We start from the raw sequence: 23,283 nt of genomic DNA, 5'->3' as shown, positions 1-23,283 counted from the left end.
TATGAAGATCATGCTCAGTATGTGTTTGAAAGGCAAGAGTAAAAATTTTAAACCTTTAGGATGCTAATTTGGTTCCCATCTGCCTCAGTAATGCCTTATAGTCCTTGCATCCAATGGGCTTTGTTTTTATAACGCGGAAACCTGTTTGTTGGCTTGAGCTAAATCCCAAAGAAATGAACAATGGATTTTCATGATGAGAGAAATGTAAACTATAGAAAATAATGGGATACACCTACAAAAATCTTCAGTTGCTTTTTTATTTACAGTATTTCCAGATGGGCATTCACCTTTTTACTGGACTAAACTCCATACTAAAAATGTCCACACTTTTAATGAAACTGACATTTCAGGTTCCCAGTAGGATCAGTTTAATTCAATTCAGTAAGCATGTATTGAGCCTTCACTGCTCATGAGACCCTTTGCCAGGGGCTGGAAATTATCTAGCTGCATATAATGACTGTTGGGTTGGTGTCCACAGATCAAGAGAACCAGTGTCACATACTGACAGCCAAGACCAAAGATGGGCATTGAAAAGCTAGAGCATTTCACTTCTAAGAGAAGTATCTCTAGCCGTTTTATGTTCTTTGACTTTCTCCATAGCCATAACAAGTAAAGTGCTTGACACAGGTCCTAACACATGATACATGTTCAAAAATATTAATCTGAACTTTAAGCAGTTTATTCCAGTTCTACCAACTAAGCTAAAAATACTACCGAAAAGAGGGTATTCACTTTGGTAAATCATCTGTTCTGTACCAGGTACCATGTCAGGCACATTCATATATTATTTTAATTAATGATCACAACCATCCTGAATGTATTTACAGATGAGAAGGTAGAAGAATTAACGATCTAGCCCAGCAGCACGCAGCTAGTAAGTGGAGAGAGCTGGGATTAGAACCCAAATATGTCTGCCTCTAAAGCCCTGCTTTTTTTCCTCACTCCTTAGATGACTGTTTATTCCTCTAACCTTTTTTGTGATTCATTTCAAGTGCTGTATCTTTTCTTTTTTCATTTCTTGTTTTAAGCCTCTGGTGAATTATCGACTGCCCTATTTTGATGTAATTAATGGTCTTATAGCATCTTCAAGTACTGTGCAACCAGTTGTCATTAAAATTCCCAAGCTTTATTATTCTTAACAGTTTTACTGAAGTATAATTGAAATACAATAGATAACACATATTTAAAAACATACACTTTGTTTGACCTCTTTCATACAGCATAATTATTTTGAGTAGCATCCATGTTGTTACATGTCAGTCTTTTAATTGCTGAGTTATATTCTGTTGTATGAATATACCACAAAATTTGTTTATTCATTCACTCTGATGATGGGCATTTGAGTTGTTTGGGGCTCTTTCAGGTAAAACTGCTGTGTGTGTCTGTTTTAGCTGGGTCATATAGTGGCTATATGTTTAATATTTTAAGTAACTCTCAGGCTATTTTCCAAAGTGGTTGTACCATTTTACATTCCTATCAATGGAGTACTAGTGTTCCGGTTGTTCCACTACCTTGCCAGTAGCTAGTATGGTCAATCTTTTTAATTTTAGATATTTTAATAGATGTGCAGTAGTGTATCATTATCATTTTAATTTACATTTCACTAATAATGTTGAGCATCTTTTCACATGCTTGTTTTCCACATGTATATCTTCTTCAGTGAACTATCCATTCAGATCTTTCAGGCATATTTCATTAGGTTGTTTGTTCTCTTTTTATTGTATTTTGAGAGTTCTTTTTATACTCTGGATACAAATCTTTTATCAGATAGATGATTTATGTAATTTTCTCCTAGTCTGTACCTTGTCTTTTCATTTTCTTAACAGTATCTTTCAAAGAGCAGAAATTTTTTGGTGAAGTCCAACTTACTTTTTTTTCTCTTTCACAGACCATGCTGTGATATAACCAGGAAACCTTTGTCCAACCCAAAGTCATAAAGATTTTCTTGTATGTTTTATAATTTTAGGTTTTACATTTAAGTTTGTGATTGTATGAGTTAAGAAGAGTGAGTACAATTCTTTTTTCTTGTTGTTGAAAAGACTGTCATTTCTCTACTGAAATGCCTTTACATCTTTGTCAAAAATCAACTAACCATATATGTATGGGTCTGTATTTGGACCTCCTATTCTGTTTCATTGATCTATTTGCCTAGCTTGATGACAGTGCTGCTGTGTCTTAATTATTGTAACTTTTAAGTCCGGAAGTCAGGTAAAATCTTCCACCTTTCTTCCTTTTCAAAATTGTTTTGGATATTCTCATTCCTTTGCTTTTCCATATAAATTTTATTTTTTTTTCATATAAATTTTAAAATTGGTTTTCTACCAGAAAAACCTACCAGAATTTTTTCATTAGGATTACAGTGAATTTGTAGATCAGCTTGAAGATACTTGATATCATAACAATATTGAGTCTTTCAATTGTCTTTCACTTCTCTAAGCAGTGTTTGATAGTTTTCAGTGTGTAGATGTTGTACATCTTTTGTCAGACTTATCTCTAGTTCATAGTTTTTGATGCTGTCCTAATAGTTTTTATTCCAACTTCTGATTTTTCATTACTAACGTATAGAAATACAATTGATTTTTGTATATCGATATTGTATCCTACAACATTGCTAAACTCATTCATTAGTTTTTTTTTAATGTAGATTTTCTATATAGATAATCATGTAACCTCTATACAAAGACAGTTTTACTTCTTCCTTTCCAATTCAAAATGCCTTTTATCTCCTTCTATGCTTACTTCCCCCCCCCCCCACCCCCCTTACTGTAACAGCTCCAGTGTCCAGTACACTGCTTGAATAGAAGTGGTGAGAACCAACATGATGTTCTTGCGTTGTTCCCAAACTTAGGGAGAAAGCATAGTCTTTCACCATTAAGTATGATGTTCACAGTAGGATTTTTGTAGATGCCCTTTCCCATGTCAAGGAACTTTCCTCCATTTTTTGTTTAGTTTACTGATAGGAATGGATGTTGAAGTGAAGTGTTCGTTGCTCAATCGTGTCTGACTCCTTGCAACCCCACGGGCTGTAGCCCGCTAGGCTTCTCTGTCCGTAGGACTCTCCAGGCAAGAATGCTGGACTGAATTGCCATTCCCTTCTCCAGAGGATCTTCCTGACTCAGGGATCAAACCCCAGTCTCCTATTGCAGGCAGATTCTTGATTGTTTGAGCTACAGCAAAGTCCTAAATATTAAATGATTTTTCTTATTAGTTTGTTAATATGGTGAAGTACGCTGATGATTTTTCACATATTAAACCAACTTTGCATTCCTGATGAACTGTTATCCTTTTTATATATTGATTAGAATTGATTTGTTTAAATTTTGATTAGCATTTTATATGTCTGATTATGGCAGATACTTTATTAGTCTATAGTTTTCTTAAACTGTTTTTGTATGATTTTGGAATAATGCTTGTCTCATAAAATAATTTGAATCCCTTCCTCTTCAATTTTCTGGAAGCCTATGTAGAATTTTTCTCTTCCTTATATGTTTAGTAGAACTCAACAGAGCCCGGACCTGGAGGGGAGTTTTGTGGGAGTTTTTTAAGCAACAAACTCAATTCCTTTAATTGAGATAGGGTTCTTCAACTTAGTCTTCTTGAATAGACTTTGATCATTTGTGTCTTTCAAAGAATTTGTTTGTTTCATGTAAGTTGCCACATTTATTGGCATAAAGTTGTTCATAATATTTTTTATTATTTGATTGTCAGGAGGATCTGTAGTGATATCACTTCTCCTACTCCTTGATGCTGGTTATTTGTTTCTCCTTTTTTTCCCCCTTGATCATCCTACTAGAGGTTTGTAAATTTGATGTATCGTCACCAAAAAACAAAACAGCTTTTGATTTCATTGACTTTTTTCCCTATTGTTTTGTTTTTTTATTTTATTGATTTCTGCTCTTGTTTTTTATTATTTCCTTTTCCTGATTAATTTGGACTTAATTTGCTGTTTCCTAGTATTTTTAACATGGAAGCTGAGGTCACTGATATGAGACTTAACTTCTTTTTCAGTATAGGCATGTCATACTAAACATTTCCCACTACATGTTGCTTAAGCACCACCACACAAACTCAGATATATTGTGTTATTATTTCCATTCAATTTTAAATATTTTCTAATTGGTCTTTTAATTTCTTCTTTGTTTCATGGATTATTTAGAAGTGTTATTGAGTTTCCAAATATTTGGCAATTTTACAGATACCTTTCTGTTAATGACATAATTTATTTCCATTGTGGTCAGATAACACACTTGAATCATTTTTAATTTATCAAGACTTGTTTTGTGGCCCATTATATGGTATATCTCAATAAATGTTCCATGTGTACTTGAAAAGAATATATAATCTGCTATTGTTAGGTGTTATCTTTTATAAATGTCAATTAAATTGGTTTGTAGTGTTGTTCAAGTCTTCCGCATCCTTACTGATTTTCTCATTTCTCTACCTGATGCCCTATGCCTTGTGAGGTTTTCTGCTCTGTTAAGAGGGAACAGGAAATGTTCCCAGGCCCGTGTGAATGCTGAGGATGGTTCCCTCTAATCCTTTGAGGGGTTCTATCAGTGGCTTCGAGTCATTCTTGATGTACATGTGCTGATCAGTGCTTAGCTGAAGACTTAAGGAGGACCCTCTGCAGATTTCCCGAGTTCTCTCTATGCATTTCTCTTTTCTTCATTACTGTGCAAGCCCTAGCCACTTTGGCCTTCCTGAAGTCCCAGTTTCATGTCTTCAATTCCAGTAGATCACCAACCTCTTCTAGGTTCCCTCCTGGTGTATGTCATTTTGGAAACTTTTTTCAGGTAGTAGGTTGGGGAAATTGTTTGTTTCCCACAAGGATCACTGTTCTTCATCACATAATGTCCAGTGTCTTGAAAGCGGTTCTTTTATAAATTTTAAACAGTTTTTTAGCCTTTTCTGGAAGGTTTAAACCTGGTCCCTGATACTCCATCTTGCCTGGAAACAGAAATCCATTTGGCTGATATTTTCAACATCATCTTTTATAATATACCTGTGTTGTATTTGGAATGATGTTCACAGTGACCACTTTTCTGTCTAGATGGAATTCAGAGGTTCTGCTAGCTGTCTTCCTCTAAGCTGGATATCACCAGATATTTTTTTTTTAATCTATCTTCTCCTTTCCTCATAAAAACAACAATTATGTATTAAGTGTCACCTTTGTACCAAGCATATATTAAGGGTTTAAGTGTTGCCTCACTTAATCCTCATGATAACTTTGTTAAGAAGTAATTGTCTTCATTATGGAGATGACGTAATTGAAGTTGAGAAATCAAATTGCCCAAGGTCATACAGCAAATAAATGGCATAGTCAGCATTCAGACCCAAGTCTGTCAGAGGTAATTTGCTGAGTATGAGGTCAGCTACTAAAACCAACTCAGAAAGGTTCTTCTTATCTGCCATTGCAGTAAGAGTAAGCATTTTACAACATCTCAGAAAGGAAAATTATTAGTACCACTGAAAAGAATAGTTTTGATTAAAATTCTGTCAGGGGACAGGAAGGAAAAGGGATAAGTGAGAAGTTAAGAAACAGGAAGAATGTGCTTTTAGAAATGCTAGGTCAAGAAAACATTGCAACAGTTAAAAAAAAAAAAAAGGAAACGTTGCAACAGTTAAGGTACAGAAGGTGGCAGAGGAAAAAGGAAGAAGCTGTCCTGAGATGACATACTTTGGAAAACTGCAAGAGCAGTGCAAAAGCATGTAGCAGTGACCCCTGCTGCCATCACTGCAACCTTCCATTCCCTTCTGTGAGAATCAGAAAATGAATTCAAAATAAAGAAGAAAAAAAGAATGTTTAGTATCAGATAACATTGCCAAGATGAAACATTTTGAACTGATTCCCAGTGCCAAACACAGTACATATTAACATTCCTTACACTGTATTTTTGGAATCTTGCTCTACCCACATTGGCTTTAATTTTTTCATGGATGTAAGGGTGTTTTGTTTTGCTTTTTGTGCCCACAGTTGTCTGTAACCTTTTCTAGAATATAAAGGCATCTTCCAAGTATATGTAAATATGTTTGTTAGTTTGAGGGCTTCCCAGGTGGCGCTAGTTGTAAAGAACCTGCCTGCCAACCCCAAGAGGGTTCAGTCCCTGGGTCGGAAGATACCCTGGAGAAGGGCATGCCCACCTGCTCCAGTATTTGCCTGGAGAATCCCATGGACAGAAATCTGCTCTGACCTTCTTCTCGAGTCACTCTGTCCACACTCACAGGGCCGTCTGTGCACTCAGCGTTTGGGTATGCTGACTTCCCACTCTAGGTTGTGAACTCCTGCAAAGCAGACTGTGTCCTTCATTTCATATCTCAGAGCCTAGCTTAGTGTTCAGCATTAAGTAGGTGTTTGATATTTTAATTAATTGTTCTACCATAAGGCCCAATTCTGACTGCCCATCCCTTATGTCCTTACTGTGTAAATCTTAGTGCCTTTGTATGTTTGAACATTGGGAAAAGTAGCCAAATAAGTGTTTGTATGTAGCTAGAAACCAAGAAACCTTTGAACTTATTTTGTTTCTTCATTGATGGATTTTTAATTTAAAAAGTAAAACTTACTTTTTGTTTATAGTTCAGAGATACATAGAACAAGCCAATCTCCTATGTTCCCCAGTCTTAGTCCTTCTTACTCTGCCTACCTCTGTCAGATGTTTATGCTCATTTAAGTGTTATTTGCATTTTAATGTAATAGACAGTACTCTAGATAAATACATTTTTACACTGAATACCATTTTAATTAATATATGCCTTTTAGCTATGGCCAGTAATATACCTTGAAACTGGATTTATTTTCATTTATTTTCCTTGAAATTACATTTCAAAAGAAACTGTGCCCTTTTCTGTGGCAAAATATATGCAACATAAACTTCATCATTTAAACCATTTTAAAATACCAAGTTCAGTGGCATTAAGTGCATTCACATTTTTTTGTGCAACCATTAACCATCATCCATCTCCAGAACTCTTTTTATCTTGCAAAAAGTGAAACTCTATACCAATTAAAGAGTAGCTCCCCATTCCCCCAGCCCCAAAATCCCTGACAACCAGCATTCTACTTTCTGTCTCTATAAATTTGACTACTCTAGGTAGTTCATATAAGTAGAATCATGCAGTATTTGTCTTCTTTGTGACTGGCGCATTTCATTTAATATTAATGCCCTTAGGGTTCACCCATACTGTAGCATGTGTCAGAATGGCCTTCCTTTTTAAAGCTAAGTAATATTCTGCTGTCATATGCCACAGTTTGTTCATCCAGCCATGTCAGTGGATGCTTGGGTTGCTTCCACCTTGTGGCTATTGTGAATAAATGCTGCTGTCAACATTGGTATACAAATATCTATTCACATCCCTGCTTTCAAAGTCTTTTGGGAAAAATAATTGAAAGAACAGAATAGAAATTAAAATTGAAGAGCATTGGGAGTACAGAAGTGAAATTGCTGGATTATACGGTAATTCTATGTTAAACTTTTTTAAGGAACCAGCATAGCATTTTTCCAAAGCAGCTACACCATTTTACATTCCTACCAGCAGAGCACACATGCTCTAATTTATCCGTATCTATTTTTTTTAAGTAATTTTATTTATTTATTGTTTTGGGCTGTGCTGGGTCTTCATTGCTATGCAGGCTTTTTTTTCAAGGAGGTACCAGTTTATGTTTAAACCAGCCATAGACAAAAACCTATTTCTCTACATCGTTGGTTCAGTTCATTCAGTTTAGTCACTCACTCGTGTCCGACTCCTTTCGACCCCATGAATCGCAGCACTCCAGGCCTCCCTATCCATCACCAACTCCTGGAGTTCACCCAAACTCATGTGCATTGAGTCGGTAATGCCATTCAGCCATCTCATCCTCTGTCGTCCCCTTCTCCTCCTGCCCCCAAATCCCTCCCAGTATCAGGGTCTTTTCCAGTGAGTCAACTCTTCGCATGAGGTGGCCAAAGTATTGGAGTTTCAGCCTCAGCATCAGTCCTTCCAATGAATGCCCAGGACTGATCTTCAGAATGGACTGGTTGAATCTCCTTGCAGTCCAAGGCATTGGTAGCATTTAGAAATCTTTTTAATGTTTGCTAATATGATCAGTTTTAAATGGTAAGAGGCCTTCATTAGTCAGTATTTAACTGACTCTTGGTTTTAAAAAGAAAGAAAAATGTCAGTCCTTTCATAACATGAAAAATGCAAGTGAGAACAGAACAGACACTTTTCTATGTGCAGTTGAATGAGTAAATTAACATTTTGAAACAATCCGGTTGTTTGCTGCTTTCATGCATCTTCTTGAAGTAACTAAGTAAGCTAGCCAGTGGCCTCTGATTTTTCCTAGTTTAATGCAGATACTGAAAGAGAAGAAGGAGAAGAGTTTGAGGACAACATGGATGTTTTTGATGACAGCAGTTCCAGCCCTTCTGGTACCTTAAGAAATTACCCACTCACCTGCAAAGTTGTTTATTCCTATAAGGTTTGTATTTCTCTAACATATTTCTCATGTTAAATTGTGACAACTCTGAAGGTACAAGTAATGGTATCTACCCAGCCTCTTATGCTGTACTTACCATAATGTTGGTGTTCTGTTCATATTAGAGGCAATGTAACATAACAGGGAAGAGTCTAGGCTCTGATGTCAGACGGCCTCAGTTAAAATCTTGTCTCTGCCACTTACAAGCTACATAACCACGCTAGTCCCTTGGTCACTGTGAGCCTCAGTTTTCTTATCTATATTATGGGGATAATACTATAGGGCTAATGTGGAGACTAAATGAGATAACACTTGTATAGCAAAGCATTTAGCACAGTGCCTGGCATCTAGTAAATTTTCTGTAAATAAGACTCCTCTTCTTATCAGTTGCCTGCTTGGCACAAGGCCTGGCATCTAGTAAATTTTCTGTAAATAAGACTCCTTTCCTTATCAGTTGCCTGCTTGGCACAAGGCTCTCCATTAGGATAGTTTTCAAAATTGGTATTAAAGTAAAATTGCTTGAAAAAACAGTTTTGTTAAACTTTGCCTATCCTAATATTAATATAACCATCTCTTGTTTCCAGGTTAAGCAGGGGCCTGGATAAATAGATTTTTCTTCTAACTTCCAAAGCTGATTTGGTATAATAGTTTTTAATCTCTCTTACCCCTGCCCTGCTTTCACATTAACTTTTTACTCAAAGTAGATTGAGTTTCTTTTCCCAGTTCTTCTCTTTTCTCACTCCCTTCATCAGTCAATAGCCAGTCCTGTTGACTCCACCTCCAAAACATATTCGGAATCCATTCACATTTCACATCTTGGTCTAGGCCGTTACTTTGATTAGTGTAAAAAAAAAATTAGTGATTGGTATCCCTTCTTCATACTTGTCTGCCAAAAGTCCACTTTCCACCCTACAGCCAAACTTATCTTTAACATATATAGGAGATTATTTTATTCCCCTGCCTAAAATTCTTTTTAAGCTTTCCATCACACAAAGAAAAACAAACTCTTTACTAGGCTCTGTAATGTCCAGACTGATCTGGCCCCTTCCAGTCTCCTTAGCTTCATGTTAGACCAACCCACTGAACCTACTCACTACACGTTAGCAACTCTGGCTGCCTTTCAGTCTTCAAAAGCACTGTGCTCCTTCCTGACTTGACAACTTTGCACTTGCTTTCCCTTACCTAGAACTGCCTTTTCCCAATTCTTGGTTGGCTGCCCAGTGCACTTCATATAGGCTTAACTCAAATAGTGCCTCCTCAGGTTTCCCCGACCACCTAAATACATACACAACTTTCCAGTCACTACTCTATCCCATTGCCCTTCTGTCCTCATTTATTAATTGATACTATATAGAACCTATCACCAACCAAAATAACCCTTCTGTCCTCATTTATTAATTGATACTATCACCAACCAAACTTAATCTTGTTTATTTTCACATTTCTTTATCTAACTCTGCACTGAAGTTCCCTAAAGGCAGAAACTTTGTGTGCCTTGCATATATGTCTTCAGCACCTAGGACAGTGCCTGGCACATAGTTGGTCCTCAGGTAATAATTGTGGAACGAATAAATGCATGATGTGAGGGAAGCTTGAATGAATGAATCCCTTTCATTTTAATGAATCCCTTTCATGTTAATGCCATGCTTGAGGAACAACAACAGAGGAAGTATGTGGAGAGAATCTTAAGCATATGTGGAATACTCTCACTCCCACCAGCACCATGCCTGGAGAGTGAAAAACTGACATCATTTACTCCTCAATATCGGTGATTACCAGACTTCTTTTCATTTAACATCCTTTTATTATATATTTAACAGTACTTCTTCTTTTCTAAAAGAGTTGGGATTTGTCTTCCCAATGTAAACTGTTTTGATAATCTTCTGAAAATTTGAAGTCATCTTTAAAACACTTACACAATGTTTTTAAAATATTATACAGCTAGTTTGGGATTGTTTCCCTGTCTTCTGTCTCAGTGTAATATTTACTCTGAAGTTCCAGAATTAAATTTAAGGTCTTTAAATGGAGAGGGTCCTAAGGATCTGAGTGATTGATTATTGCATCTGAGGAATTTTGCAGATAAGGTAGCATTTCAGTGAGGTCAGGAGTAAGGTCTTTCTAGTCACAATGATGAGGTAGAGAAGGGAAAGACCCTTCTAAGCAAACAACAGATGCAGAGACACAGTTTGATGAGATAATAGAGTGTCCAGGAAATGACAGGTATGTGAGCATCAAACGTGGGAAACAGAGCAGCTGGAAGTAAAGATGTCAGATAGACCTGTAGATCACACCAAGGTTTGGCTTCTATCCTGGCTGAAGGAAGCCATAACGTGTCCTAAAATCAGACTGGGCTTTAAAATAAGGTAACCCTGCTCATGGTATAGATATTCCAGAGAGGGTAGGTTAGAGTAGAGAGAGGCTTAACTATAAGCCTAATTGTGATTCCTATGGTCCAGACAAGCAAAGAAAGCCTAAATTAATCTAGCAAGAGCAAAGAAAAGCTAAATTTAAGGATTCGTTTCAAAAGCCTTAAAAATGCTTGTCACTTTGACCCTACTAGCATTTGTCCTAAGCAAGTGACCCACAATATAGAAAAATATTCTGGGTACAAAATTTTTTTTCATCATAGTATTACTTTATAAGAGCAAAGTTAGCAGTCCAATAAGGAAATAATTAAATAAATTAACCATTCATATAATATAATCATAACAATATTATGAGGATAATTGAAAAATTACATTTGAGGTTTTTTTTGTAAGAAGAAATGATACATCAAGAAAGTAAGATGCCAAATTGTATTACCTTAAGATCTCGATTATACCTATTTCTAGCTTTTCTACAGTGAACATTTATTACTTTTATGATCAGGAAAAAACATATTGTTTTAACAGAAAACAGGAAATTTAGAAAGGTGGTGGTAGAAGCAGAGGGCATGGCTGCTTCTGGGGTTCTGGCGGTCACTGTGTATCAAGACTTCATGAAGTAGTGTGTGACCATGTGTTTATTTAATAACCATTTACTAACTACTTGCTGTCCTTGGTTGGGATGAGTGAGAAGAATTACATTCCCTGCCTTAAAGAAGTCATTCTGTTAGAAAGCCCACAAGTGCAAACAGCTAACTTGAGTGCCACAATAGTCAGTGTTAGAGGGACGCTCAAAGCTTTATAAGAATAAAAGGAGGAAAAAGCAACCAGCTCATTGTGGGTGGTCTTGGTATACATATAAGCCAGGCATCAAATCATGGGTAATAATGATAGCCACCATTTATGAATTCCTGTGTGCCTAGTATCTATCTATATATATATATATATATATATATTTCTAATCCCTTCAATAATCCTATAAGGAAGAAATTATCAACCAATCCATTAATTCAACAAATACTACTTGAGTACCTTCCATGTACCATGCTGTGCTCTTTTCTAGGCTTTGAGATACAGCACTGATCAACACAGACAGAAATCTCTGCCTTCATGGAGCTTGCGTTGTAATAGGAATAAAAAAGAAAACTGAGACTCTGAAAGGTCTTAGAGTCACTTGCCTGTAGAAAGAGACTGAAGCTGGACTTGAACTCACAGTAATCTAATTCCAGTTACCAAATGGGAAAGAGGGATCAAGGCCTCTTGGAAGAAAGGCATAGAGACAATACATAACATGGTGTATTCAGATACTAGGGATTAGTTTGCTGGGGCCAAAACATCAGGAGACCACAGGGTCTTGAGTGTCATGGGAAGAACTTGACCTTGTCAAGTGAAAGAATTGGTCACTGCTTAGGTATGGTATGATCAAGCTAGTATAACAATGCTATATTCAGCACTGCTTATGTAACAAAGTGTTTAACTCTCCTGCTTTGTTCTCACACACATTGAAATCTGATTGTATTGATAACCTTTGAAAAGTTTTGCCACAGAATTAGGAAAAACATCTTTGTTATATAGGTGCCTTTTCCTGGTATATTCAAGGCATAGTGTGGTTTCAGATTAGTGAAGAAGTTCCACTGGAAAAGCCATTAGAAATCAGTGGACTCTTTTTTTCTCTTATTTTGTTAGGTCAGAGGTAATCTGCTTAAAATTCTGATCCTGTAGTAGTTCTGTAATTAGTCAGCCATTTTCAGTACTGTTTTTCTATCTCAAGCAGCTGTTATAGCAATGTCCAGAATCTGGGTTTGATGAAATGTACATGCAATGGGAAATGAGTCTTGGGAAATGAGCCTTGCCTTATTTTTGCTTATGTAACTTGGAGATATTTTTATACTTTGAGACTGTGAGATCTGAAAAGCTATATGGTCTTAACTGATAGTTTTCACTGATCTTGAGACTTGGGGAAAGATTTTACAACTGTTCACTAAGAACCAGAAGATGCCTGCAGATCCCTCCTGTTACATGTAACAGACAGGTCTCTTCAGGAAACAAAGTCTCTTCCTCTAACCCCTCTGCAGAGTCCCTGAGAGTTTGCCCTCAGATTCTACAGCCTCACGGGCAGCATTTGGGTGTCCAATGCCAGTGGACTCCTGCTTTTATTTACTTTAAAAATAAAAAAAGTCACAGCAACTTCTGCAGAAGCACCCAAATGGATCAGCCCAGTGTCTACAGTTAAGTTGGAGCATCTTAAATCCAAGCCTTGACCAATATCAATCATTTCTCTCCTACAACTTACTTCTCTTGGCCACTATTTTATGGTGATTTGAGACCAATTCCAGGCACCGCTCAAGCTGTCATTCAGTCCATGTACATAGCTCTTTGCATTCTCACCGCCTGCACCTCCACTGTAGCCCTGTGGTGCAGTTCTGGTTCACTGCTTTCTCCTTTGCCTGTGCTTCCCAAACCATCATGGTTCTGTGCTTACTCATCCCACACTGACTCCACCCACCCCCCACCACCCCCATCTTCCCGAGAATGGCGGGATTGTCATTTTGAAGAAATGGAGACATCAAGAAGTTGAATAACTTACCAATAGATACATAAGCTGGAGCTGGAACCCAGGTCCCCTACTCCAGCAGAGTGCTGTGTTCACTGAGCCTGACTGCCTCTTGAGGATTCCGTTTCTCCAGTTTTTGTTGTGGCTTTATTTTGTTTACTTTTTTAAGTAAAACTTCACCTCATTATGATAGTTTTACAACACTCAAATTTTTATGTTCAATACGTTTTTCAAAATCATTTCAATATTTTGATCCCCAGTTTCTGTTATGATCAGTTCACATCTGCTCTTTATCTAACCTTTTTAATTTTGTCCATGACCATCCTACATTGCAGGCTTCTCAACCAGATGAGTTGACCATTGAGGAACATGAGGTGTTAGAAGTGATTGAAGATGGAGATATGGAAGACTGGGTAAAGGTATATTCCTTTGCTCATATCACCCCTTCTTGTGACATTTTCAGGAGTTTGTTTTGGTTCTTGTTGTACCCTGTCCAAATTGTGTGTGCAAACCTGTTTTGTCACATGTCTTTTACTCAGGCTCGAAATAAAGTCGGCCAAGTGGGTTATGTGCCAGAAAAGTACCTACAGTTTCCCACCTCGAACAGTCTGCTGAGCATGCTGCAGTCCTTGGCTGCCTTGGACAGTCGGTCACACACATCCAGCAATTCCACGGAGGCCGAACTCGTTTCAGGCAGCCTCAACGGAGATGCCAGTGGTAAAGACTGAAACAAGGCACTCTTTATTTGGTCACATTTGGTATAAACCCTATTACCCTGGAGTCAGCCTTCAGTTGGTTAAAAACGTGGGTTTATTCCCTTTCTGTAATGTATTTATTTGGCCACGTGTATCATGTACAGTAGAACCCTAGAGTTGCTCTTCAGTGAGTACAAGATCACAGCTCTGCTCTTATTCCATTTGACACTCTTTAGTTGTCACTTGTGCATGGGGTGGTTGTAAGAGTTACCTGGTTGTCAGTGTTCTTACTGCCTTTTTCTCTCTTGCTACCTAGTCTGTTTCGTGAAAGCACTTTATGACTACGAGGGCCAGACAGATGATGAATTATCTTTTCCTGAGGGAGCAATCATCCGAATCTTGAACAAAGAAAACCAGGATGACGATGGCTTCTGGGAAGGAGAATTCAATGGGCGGATTGGAGTTTTCCCATCGGTGCTAGTGGAAGAACTTTCAACCTCAGAAAATGGTGACACTCCATGGATGCGAGAGATTCAGGTGCACAACAGGGGAAGAAAGCGGAATGAAAAGATATTTAAAGAAAATAACTCCCAAAGAGTCTGTTGACCCACACAGAAGTGGGCTGTGGTCTCAACCTTGCCCTTACCACTCCAATTTTTGGTTGCCAGGTTTCCACAAGACTGAATCTGGGAAGCAGAGACTTGTCAGTCAGGCTCTGTGTAATGGCTATATTACACTTCATGTCTCCCACATTCTGCTCTCTGAATTGAGGAACCAAAATACTACAGTGTGTGTGACCTACAAAAGACTGGTTTGGCAAGGAGAAAGAAAGAAACTGGAGAGGGAATATACTGTCTCTGTGGTTAGTGTATACAGTAAAAATATTAGCAACCTCTTTCTCTCCCTCACTGTCAGAACCTCCCTGCCCAGCCCAGGTCCTTCTAGTCCTTTTCAGAGAACTAATGAGACTTCCAAAGCCCCATGGACTCATGTGGCCCGAGGCTTACTTCATCATAGCAAAACTTGTCTTTACGGGAAACTCCTAATTCAGATATGTCACAACAGGCTTGGCAGGTCCAGGACCATAAGGAATATGTCTGCCCATCTTGCTTGTACAGTATTATGACCATTGAACATGACAATTACAAAGCCTGGGGAAGTCAGAAACTCAGCCAGTTATTTTATCTTCACCGAAAAATACAACTTGTTCTTTTTTTTGTTCTTCATTGAATTGACTAATTTGATATGTTTTCAATAGAACTCTAGAGAATGGTTTGACTTGGTAACTGTTTAAACTAAAATCAGTAGTATAATGAGATCTATGGAAGGAAAAAGTTAAATGCAACACAAAACTAGTGGCAGTGTGGTTATTCCAGGCTCATTTGCTTTTTTATTTTACTTTTTTTTAATTATGAAAGGATGATAACAGATTCACAGGAGACTTGGAAAATACAAAGCAGGGTTGCATATAGTTCTACCATGTTTTACAATTATTTTTTAAGTAGATAAATTAAGGCTTTTAGATGGAGTTTCAATATCAAACTCTCAAACATTAGTAGAATGAATATACAGAGAAGTAGGATATAGTAGGCCTGAAAAGCACTGTGAACCAATTCAATGTAATTAAGATTTATACAATTTTCACACAATAGTAGGATACAAATTCTCTTCAAGTTCCCATAGAGTGTAAATTAGGAGACACTGGAACATATACAGGGACATAAAACAAGGTGCAAAAATGTCATGGTCTAAAGGTATTGAAATCATACAGAGTCTCTTCTCTTAGCACTGTGGAATTATGTTAGAAATCAATATCAAAAGATACTTTAACCCACATATTTTCAAGTGTGGCTTCCCAGGTGGTGCTAGTGGTAAAGAACCTGCCTGCCAGCGCAGGAGACGTAAGAGTCGTGGGTTCGATCCCTGGGTCTGGAAGATCCCCTGGAGGAGGGCATGGCAATCCATTCCAGTATTCTTGCCTGGAGAATTCCCACAGACAGAGGAGCATGGCAAGCTACAATCCATGGGGTCACAAAGAGTCAGACACAACTGAAGCGACTTAGCATGCATGCATTTACCAAGAGAGATCATCTTCAAATGGCAACCCACTCCAGTGTTCTTGCCTGGAGAATCCCAGGGACTGGGGAGCCTGGTGGGCTTCCGTCTATGGGGTCTCACAGAGTCAGACACAACTGAAGCGACTTAGCAGCAGCAGCAGCAGGCTGGTCAAAACAGTTAACAATCATAACTTAGCTCCAGAGAAAGGTTATTTGCCAGGAGCAGCCAGAGAAGCCAGCTGATCTCCTTCCTGAAGTGAGCACTATGTAACCTCTGTTTCCTTTGCTGCAGGTCTCTCCTTCCCCCAAACCGCCCGGCTCCCTGCCTCCACTGCCGCTGTACGACCAGCCTCCCAGCAGCCCTTACCCCAGCCCAGATAAGAGGGGCTCCCAGTACTTCTCCCGTTCTCCTTCAGCAAACGGTAAGGGGTCTCCTGGGCATGTATCAAAATACACTTTAATTTAGAAAGCCACGTGTTCATCTGAAGGGTAAACAGATCTGAATTACCATCTATATTGCTCAGCAACACAAATAAATTGAGCTTCTTTGATTCCCTCCCTTAGAAAACAGCTTCCATGCCGAATCGCCAGGATTCTCGCAGGCATCCAGGCATACTCCTGAGACCTCATATGGGAAACTGCGACCTGTAAGTCTCTTATCTAGCAGAGTAATAGAGTGCATAGTTCTTCCAGATTGAAAGTTAGAAATTAATGGAGCTCCATGACCCCTGTGTTGTTGCTAATTTCTTCCATGCCAGGTTGCGATGGACTTGGTAAATTAAACAAAGCTCTGGAAAAGGAAGGCTATAGAAATCAATACATCTTGGGAGGTCTAGCTTATTACGCTGGCACTTTCCTCACTGAGCCATGGTGAGATTGCCAGGTGACAACTATGGAAAGTATATTTAAATTATAACAAGCTCTGTGAGCATTAAAGCAGTCTAATTGTGAAACAGAAGCTTTTTTTTTCCAGCAGGCATTTATTGAGAACTTTTTTCCCAGGCCTCTACTTTCCTCTTCGACAGACAGTGAGATGATATAAGATACATGCCCTTTTGAGGTTTGAGAGCTTCTATTCTCAAAGAAAATCTGTCCTTTACAAATAATCACCTCTACCCACCCCTCACTCGGCTGTCATCAAATCCATCCCACTACCTCACTGTGAAATAGTTCTTCCAGGGTCATAACTTCCACATGGTAATCTAGTTATATTTGCGGTTTTATTTTCCTAGACCCTCTTATCAGCATTTGACACAGTTCTTTGAGCCACTTAGAACCTTTGTCTTTGTTCATTCAGCAGATACTGAGTGCCTTGTTAAGGACTTGGTTCGTGATCCTAAATGTGATAGGAAGCTGTTGTAAGATTATAAGCCAGATAGTGGTATGACTGATTGTGCATTTTTAAAAATTATTTTTACTTACTAATTTTTATAACTTTATGTTGGCTGCACTTGGTCTTAATTGTAGCATGTGGGCTTTTTGTCACTGGGCATGGGCTTCTCTTTAGTTGGAGTGAGTGGGCTTAGTTGCCTTGAAGCATGTGGGATCTTAGTTCCCCAACCAAGGATCAAGCCTGCATCCCTTGAATTTAGAGACAGATTTTTAACCACTAGACCACCAGGGACATCCCAGCTTTTTAAAAACACACTGTGGCAGCTCGGTGGAGAATGAGTAGAAAGTGACAGAATGAACATGGGGAGTCGTTAGGAGGCTGGAGCAATGGTCCAAGCAAGAGAGGACAGCAATGTGAACTAGTGGGGAAGAGCAGTAATGGAGAGAAGTGGACCCATTTGTTCCACCACACTTTCCTGGTCTGCTTTCTACTTCCTGGCTTTCTTTTTCATTGACCTTTGAGGGATTCTCTGCCTTTATGCAACTCTGTTGATGCTTCTCAGGGTTCCGTCCACTGACCGCTTCCCTCTTTTTTTTTTTTTTTTTTAATTTGTTTGACTGCGTCAGGTTTTAGTTGCAGCAAGTGGAATCTTTGTTGTATCGTGTGGGATCTTTTCGATGCACTGCACGGACTCTGTAGTGTGGGCTGCAGCGCACGCAGCTTCAGTAGCCACTGTGTGCAGGTTCAGTAGTTGGGCATTCAGGTCGGCCTCTCAGTTGTTCCATGGCATGTGAGATCTTAGGTCCATGACTAGGAGTTGAACCCATGTCCCCTGCATTGCAAGGCAAATTCTTCACCACTGAGCAACCAGAGGAGTCCCAGGGCTACTGCTCTTAAAGTCGTTAAACTTACTCCTGAGTTATCTCATTTACTCCCAAGATTTTGATAACCATTTATTTACTGACAACTCCAAGATTTATAACTACCTATCCAATCTCTTCTCTGAGCTTCAGATCTGTGGAAATCTCAGTGTATATATATAACAAACCCCCAAAACTCAGCAAAAAACTGGCTAATTATCTTCCTTCTCAGACGTCATCCTTCTTCCTTATTTCCCATCCTGGTGAGTGGTACCCCTATCCTGCCAGTGCTCTGGCATCACTCGTGACACCTCCCTGACCCTGCCTTTCGTGAAGAGTCATCGCAGGGCCTGCCAGGGTTACCTAGAGATGACTGTCAGATTGTCCCCCTCTATTCCCCCAGTGCCAGCCAACATCAGCTCTCTTTCAGACGACCACAGGAGGCTCCAAAACTGTCAACCTGTATTCTTGCCCTCCACCACTGTTTTCTTCAAACTTTTATCTGAGTCATCTTTTCACACATCTGGTATTACTGCTTAAAATCCCCCAAAGACTCTTCCTTGCCTACAGAATAAAGCTCAGATTTTTAAATATGACTTAATGAGGCCCTTCATGACTTACCCCAGCCTGTCTCTCTAGTCTCATCTCTTGCATCTCTCCTTCCAAGACATGTTTAAAGGTTTTTCAGTTCTCCAAGCATTGCTCTCTCTCGCTTCCAACTCTAGGCCTTTGCTTGGGCCAAGGTTGTCAGGACTACAAAGACTCTTGTGGCCATGAGGCTTTCAGCCCAGGGAAGAACCTGAATCGTGAGTTTCACATTTCATCCAGAGCAGTCTGTCCTTCTCAATGTAAGAAGCTGCGAAAATTAAGTTGAAAGCACATGCCTAGAACATTTCTGAGAGCCCTCAAGTGCCCATGTCCTTGAATAAATGATTGGTCAGATTTCGATGCTTCAGCCACTGAATCAGGAAGCTGACTGACCATGTGATGGTTTCCTGCTCAGGTCCGGGCAGCTCCCCCTCCTCCTACGCAGAACCACCGAAGGCCCGCAGAGAAGATCGAGGATGTGGAAATCACACTGGTGTGATGATGGGTTTGCCTGTCCGTTACTGCTACAATCAAGGCCAGGCTTGGAGTTTGGCCAGTCTTGTTTTTTAGGCACCTTTGCTTGCATGATGATGACTCGAACAGAGCAAAAACAAGGAGGACTATATGTGACCGGGTGGCCTGGTTGACACCTCCCACGTTTTTAATATTTCGTGCCTTTTTTTGTTGTCATTTTCTATGTCATCTCTCCTAGCACAGCACAAATCCTAGTGGGCCCTAGAAGCAGAGAAGGGGAACAGTCCTCTTGCCTACCAGGGACCCATTTTTGTATGAGACTCAAGACCAGGCCTCGTTCAGGGCACAGTCACAGAGATGCTGATCATATGCACTCGTACAGTATATTACTGTGGCCACGAGGACGTGGCAGAGATGCTCATCTTTCTTCAAGTGGCTTTGGCTTATCTGATTGAGTTTAATCAGATCATGTTGGCTACATAAGGAAAGCAGCAGGAGGGATTTCAGGAGAGGCTGGCTCCTCCCCGCAGTTGGTCCCCAAACTGAGAAACTGAAACCTTATTGGAAAAAAGTAGACTGCCCTGAGTTTAGCACCGATTGCAATAATGCACATCTCTTCCACAGCTAACAGATTTAAAACAATTAACAGTGTCCTTTGTATTAATATTTATGCCATTCATTTAGTATTAGCAGAGCTAACATGGAGGGGCTGAACTAGTAGCCGAATCTCATCCATCACATAGACTAATAGAAAGGGGGCTGCGGCTAAAGCAGAAATGGAGCTTCCAGATCTGCAATGAGCCGACTTAGTGTTCTTTTTATATTTGGGTATTTTTCATCTTAATTTTTGCAGCATATACTATCATGACCAGTATCCTTAGAATTTGAATGTCTTGATAAAACTGGGGACACATACTTGCCTTGTCAAGCTTCTCTACTGGAGAGGCACCTAGCATTATTTTATTCCCAAGCTAGTCCACTGGCCCAGGCAGCCAAGTTGTGGCTGGCCCAGACCAGCAGCCACCCACCACATGAAATGCAGCTTCCCAGGTCCCACTGACCTGACATTTCCTTGGGAGGAAGAATCTGTGGCTCAAGGAGTAAACCAGCTTCCTATGAAGAAGGACAAAAGGATTGCACGGTGCAAATTGACAAGGAAAGGACAAGTTCTCCATGTCACAGGGAGAGCCAGGAGGAGCCTTCCCTGCAGACTAACAAACCCACAGCAGTGGCTCCCAGAGGCCTCTGGTGGCCCTCCACCTCCAATGGAAGATAGGGAGTGCATTACTTAGGAACTAAGGGATGTTTGCCAGTTGCTTTTTTTTCCTTTTTTTTTAAAAATCAAAATTCTCAGAATTTAATCCAAAAGTTGTCTTTTGCTTTGAAAATGCCATCCCTCCTAAGAATCTCTAAAAACTTGAAATGCTCGCCAAATGTCCCCATGGGATTTTTGACCAGAAATAAAACTGAAGAAGTTTTCAGATAGTCATTTGATCACTTTAATGACAGTATCCATTGATGAATCTTCTCTGATTTGAGGATTTTTATTTTTTTTTTTGCATTTCTTAAAACCTTTTGATCTATTTGAGGTCTTTTTGTGTTTATCAAACTTATTCTTAAGTTTACAAAAGAAATTAAAAGGGTGGGTTTTTTTTTTTTAGGATTTTAAGGTTTGTGGACAAGTTAAAAATCTTCAAAGCACTTTAAAAATCTTCAAAGTGCTGAAATTGGGCAGTTCTTGCCACCCAGTCTTGTATTCTCTCTTTAGCTAGCAAAATTGTCCTTGAATCTGGGTTTTCCACATTCTCAGAGAGTTATTTGAAATCTTTTGTTATATTTTAAATATTTTTTGGAAGAGCTGCTAATTTTATTTTAAAAAAACGAAGTTGTAAAAATATGCCTCCTTTTTAATAAGAACCCGTCCCTCCAGGACATGTAACCCCGCACCACAGTGCACAGGGCTGGGCTCAGAGGAGGCACCTCTGTGCAGAAGTGCTTTCTTTACAGTGGCTGTAAAAACTTTGTATTTATTATGTATAAAATGTTGAATAATAAAAAAAAAATGGAATTACGTTTTCTAAGTTTTTCTTACAAGATTTGGGTAAACAGGCTTTTCCAAATAGACAGTGCTTCTTTTAAAGACACTCTCAGGCCCTCCTTTAAATCTTACAACAGATACAAAGAGAGGGAAGTAAATTAACCCATCCATGGAACAAACAGCCCTTCGTGCCACCCACCTGCCAGGGGTAATACCCTGAATGCTAGAAATAAAAATAAGTAAGTTGTGGCCTTGGCCATCGAGGTTCTTTCCATGGAGAGAAAAAACAGTATACACCTGAGGACAGTACTGTATGATATGTGCTGGACAGGAGAAGCAGAGAATGTGCTGAGGTGACTGAGGGAGCCCCAAATCTGCAGCTGCGAGGGCCAGGAGGAGGCCACTGAGTCCCCTCAGACTGATGCGACTGCTGACTCCCAGCAGTGGGCACTCTGTAGTCCTCTGTCCTTTTCCTAAACCTCTACCCTGAGGAGTCATGAGCCAAGAGAAGGAGATTTTACAGGGGTGGCTGGAGGATTCCAGGTAGAAAGCTGAGTCCATCTGGCTACCAGCCACCCCAGTGAGGACCACTGTTTGAGGAGGGCCCCCACAACCCTCTTCCAGAGCTGGGCAAGTATGATATGTAACCTTCCAGACGTCTTCTGTGCATAGAACTTACATGTGCCAACATTGCCTTTTCATATGTGAAATTATATAATACATTTAGATTTACCTCATTCTTTCTGAAGGCAGCATTATATTCCATTGTTTGGGCATAGCATGATTTAAACATTCCTATAGTGATGGATGTTGAGGTTGTATCCATTCATTTGCTATCAGAGAGCTGAAATTAATACCTTTTTACCTAATTGTTTATAAATTTGTTCCAGTAAAAATATCAGCTAAATTCCTAAATGTGTAATTTAAGAGTTAAAAATGTACGTGTGTATTTCATTTTGTCATGCTGTATGCTAAGTCGCTTCAGCCATCTCCAACTCTTTGCAACCCTGTGGACCGTGGCCCACCAGGCTCCTGTGTCCATAGGATTCTCCAGGCAAGAATACTGGAGTGAGTTGCCATGCCCTCCTCCAGGGAATTTTCCTGACCCAGGGATCGAACTTGCATCTCTTACATCTCCTGTGTTGGCAGGCAGGTTCTTTACCACTAGCACCACAAAAAATATGTATAGGTTTGATTTTGTCAGATGTTGCCGAATTGGCCTCCAAAATGATTTTATCTGTTGACACTCCCACCAACAGCATAGAAGACAACGTGGACTTTGGACTCAGAAGGTCTGAGTTAAATCCTGGGTCCCACTGAAGCTGTGGAACCCAGCTTCAGTGTCCCCATCAGAAACCTAGTAATGCCGTGGCTTCAAGAAGGACATGTGAAGTGTGCAGCACAGCGTGGTCTTCCTCAGCATCACTGCCCCACCTTCAGCACCTCCCCTACACAGCTGTGCCTTGCTGTCCTTCCAGAGCTGTCATAAGGCCCAAAGGAAGGAGTGGGTGTGAAAGTGCCTTACCATAAATATGTTAAGGGCTATCAGTACACATTAATATCATCTCCATCTTCTGTCTTCCCCTGCTAATGAAAGGTGCTCACATTTAAGACTACCGTTGGTACCAGAGGCCTGGTCTATGACCAGGGGACAGAATTAAGTTGATTGCCCCACCCCTGTATCATAGTTATAGCGGGGCCTCCTTCATCATAGGAACTAAACGTGAGGCAGCCAAACCAGAGTCACAGCACAGCACCTGAATCCCTTTCCTCTATAACCCGCCCCGCCCACCCCAGCCCACAGCCACAGGCAGGCAGAAGCGAGTGGGAGGATATCCTGCAGCCTCAGCCCTGCCACCGCTTGATGGA

The 23,283-nt window shown here is 39.7% G+C and overlaps 1 protein-coding gene across 5 annotated transcripts in view; it reads left to right on the top strand.

The window, feature by feature from the left end:
• FCHSD2 (FCH and double SH3 domains 2) overlaps positions 1 to 21,447 on the top strand; it is a 244,156-nt gene extending 222,709 nt beyond the window's left edge. For 3 of the 5 annotated variants that reach the window (XM_086340649.1, XM_086340651.1, XM_086340650.1), the window contains exons 14-20: positions 8,321 to 8,455; positions 13,705 to 13,788; positions 13,909 to 14,086; positions 14,381 to 14,601; positions 16,414 to 16,543; positions 16,686 to 16,768; positions 19,318 to 21,447. In XM_086340649.1, the coding sequence (XP_086196775.1) occupies positions 8,321 to 8,455; positions 13,705 to 13,788; positions 13,909 to 14,086; positions 14,381 to 14,601; positions 16,414 to 16,543; positions 16,686 to 16,768; positions 19,318 to 19,401 (915 nt within the window). In that variant the 3' untranslated portion in view covers positions 19,402 to 21,447. Of the gene's footprint in view, positions 1 to 8,320; positions 8,456 to 13,704; positions 13,789 to 13,908; positions 14,087 to 14,380; positions 14,602 to 16,413; positions 16,544 to 16,685; positions 16,769 to 19,317 lie in introns of those variants that run through there. The other 2 variants (XM_086340652.1, XR_015142154.1) reach the window with 2 other exon arrangements.
• The last annotated feature ends 1,836 nt before the right edge of the window (positions 21,448 to 23,283 follow it).

Source organism: Bos grunniens, chromosome 15, assembly GCF_055505025.1.
Source record: "Bos grunniens cultivar Pamir isolate PY7600 chromosome 15, Bosgru_T2T1.0, whole genome shotgun sequence".
Classification (NCBI taxonomy): domain Eukaryota; kingdom Metazoa; phylum Chordata; class Mammalia; order Artiodactyla; family Bovidae; genus Bos; species Bos grunniens.
The sequence above is the reverse complement of the archived record's forward strand: the minus strand, read 5'-3'. Positions and strand labels throughout refer to the sequence as shown.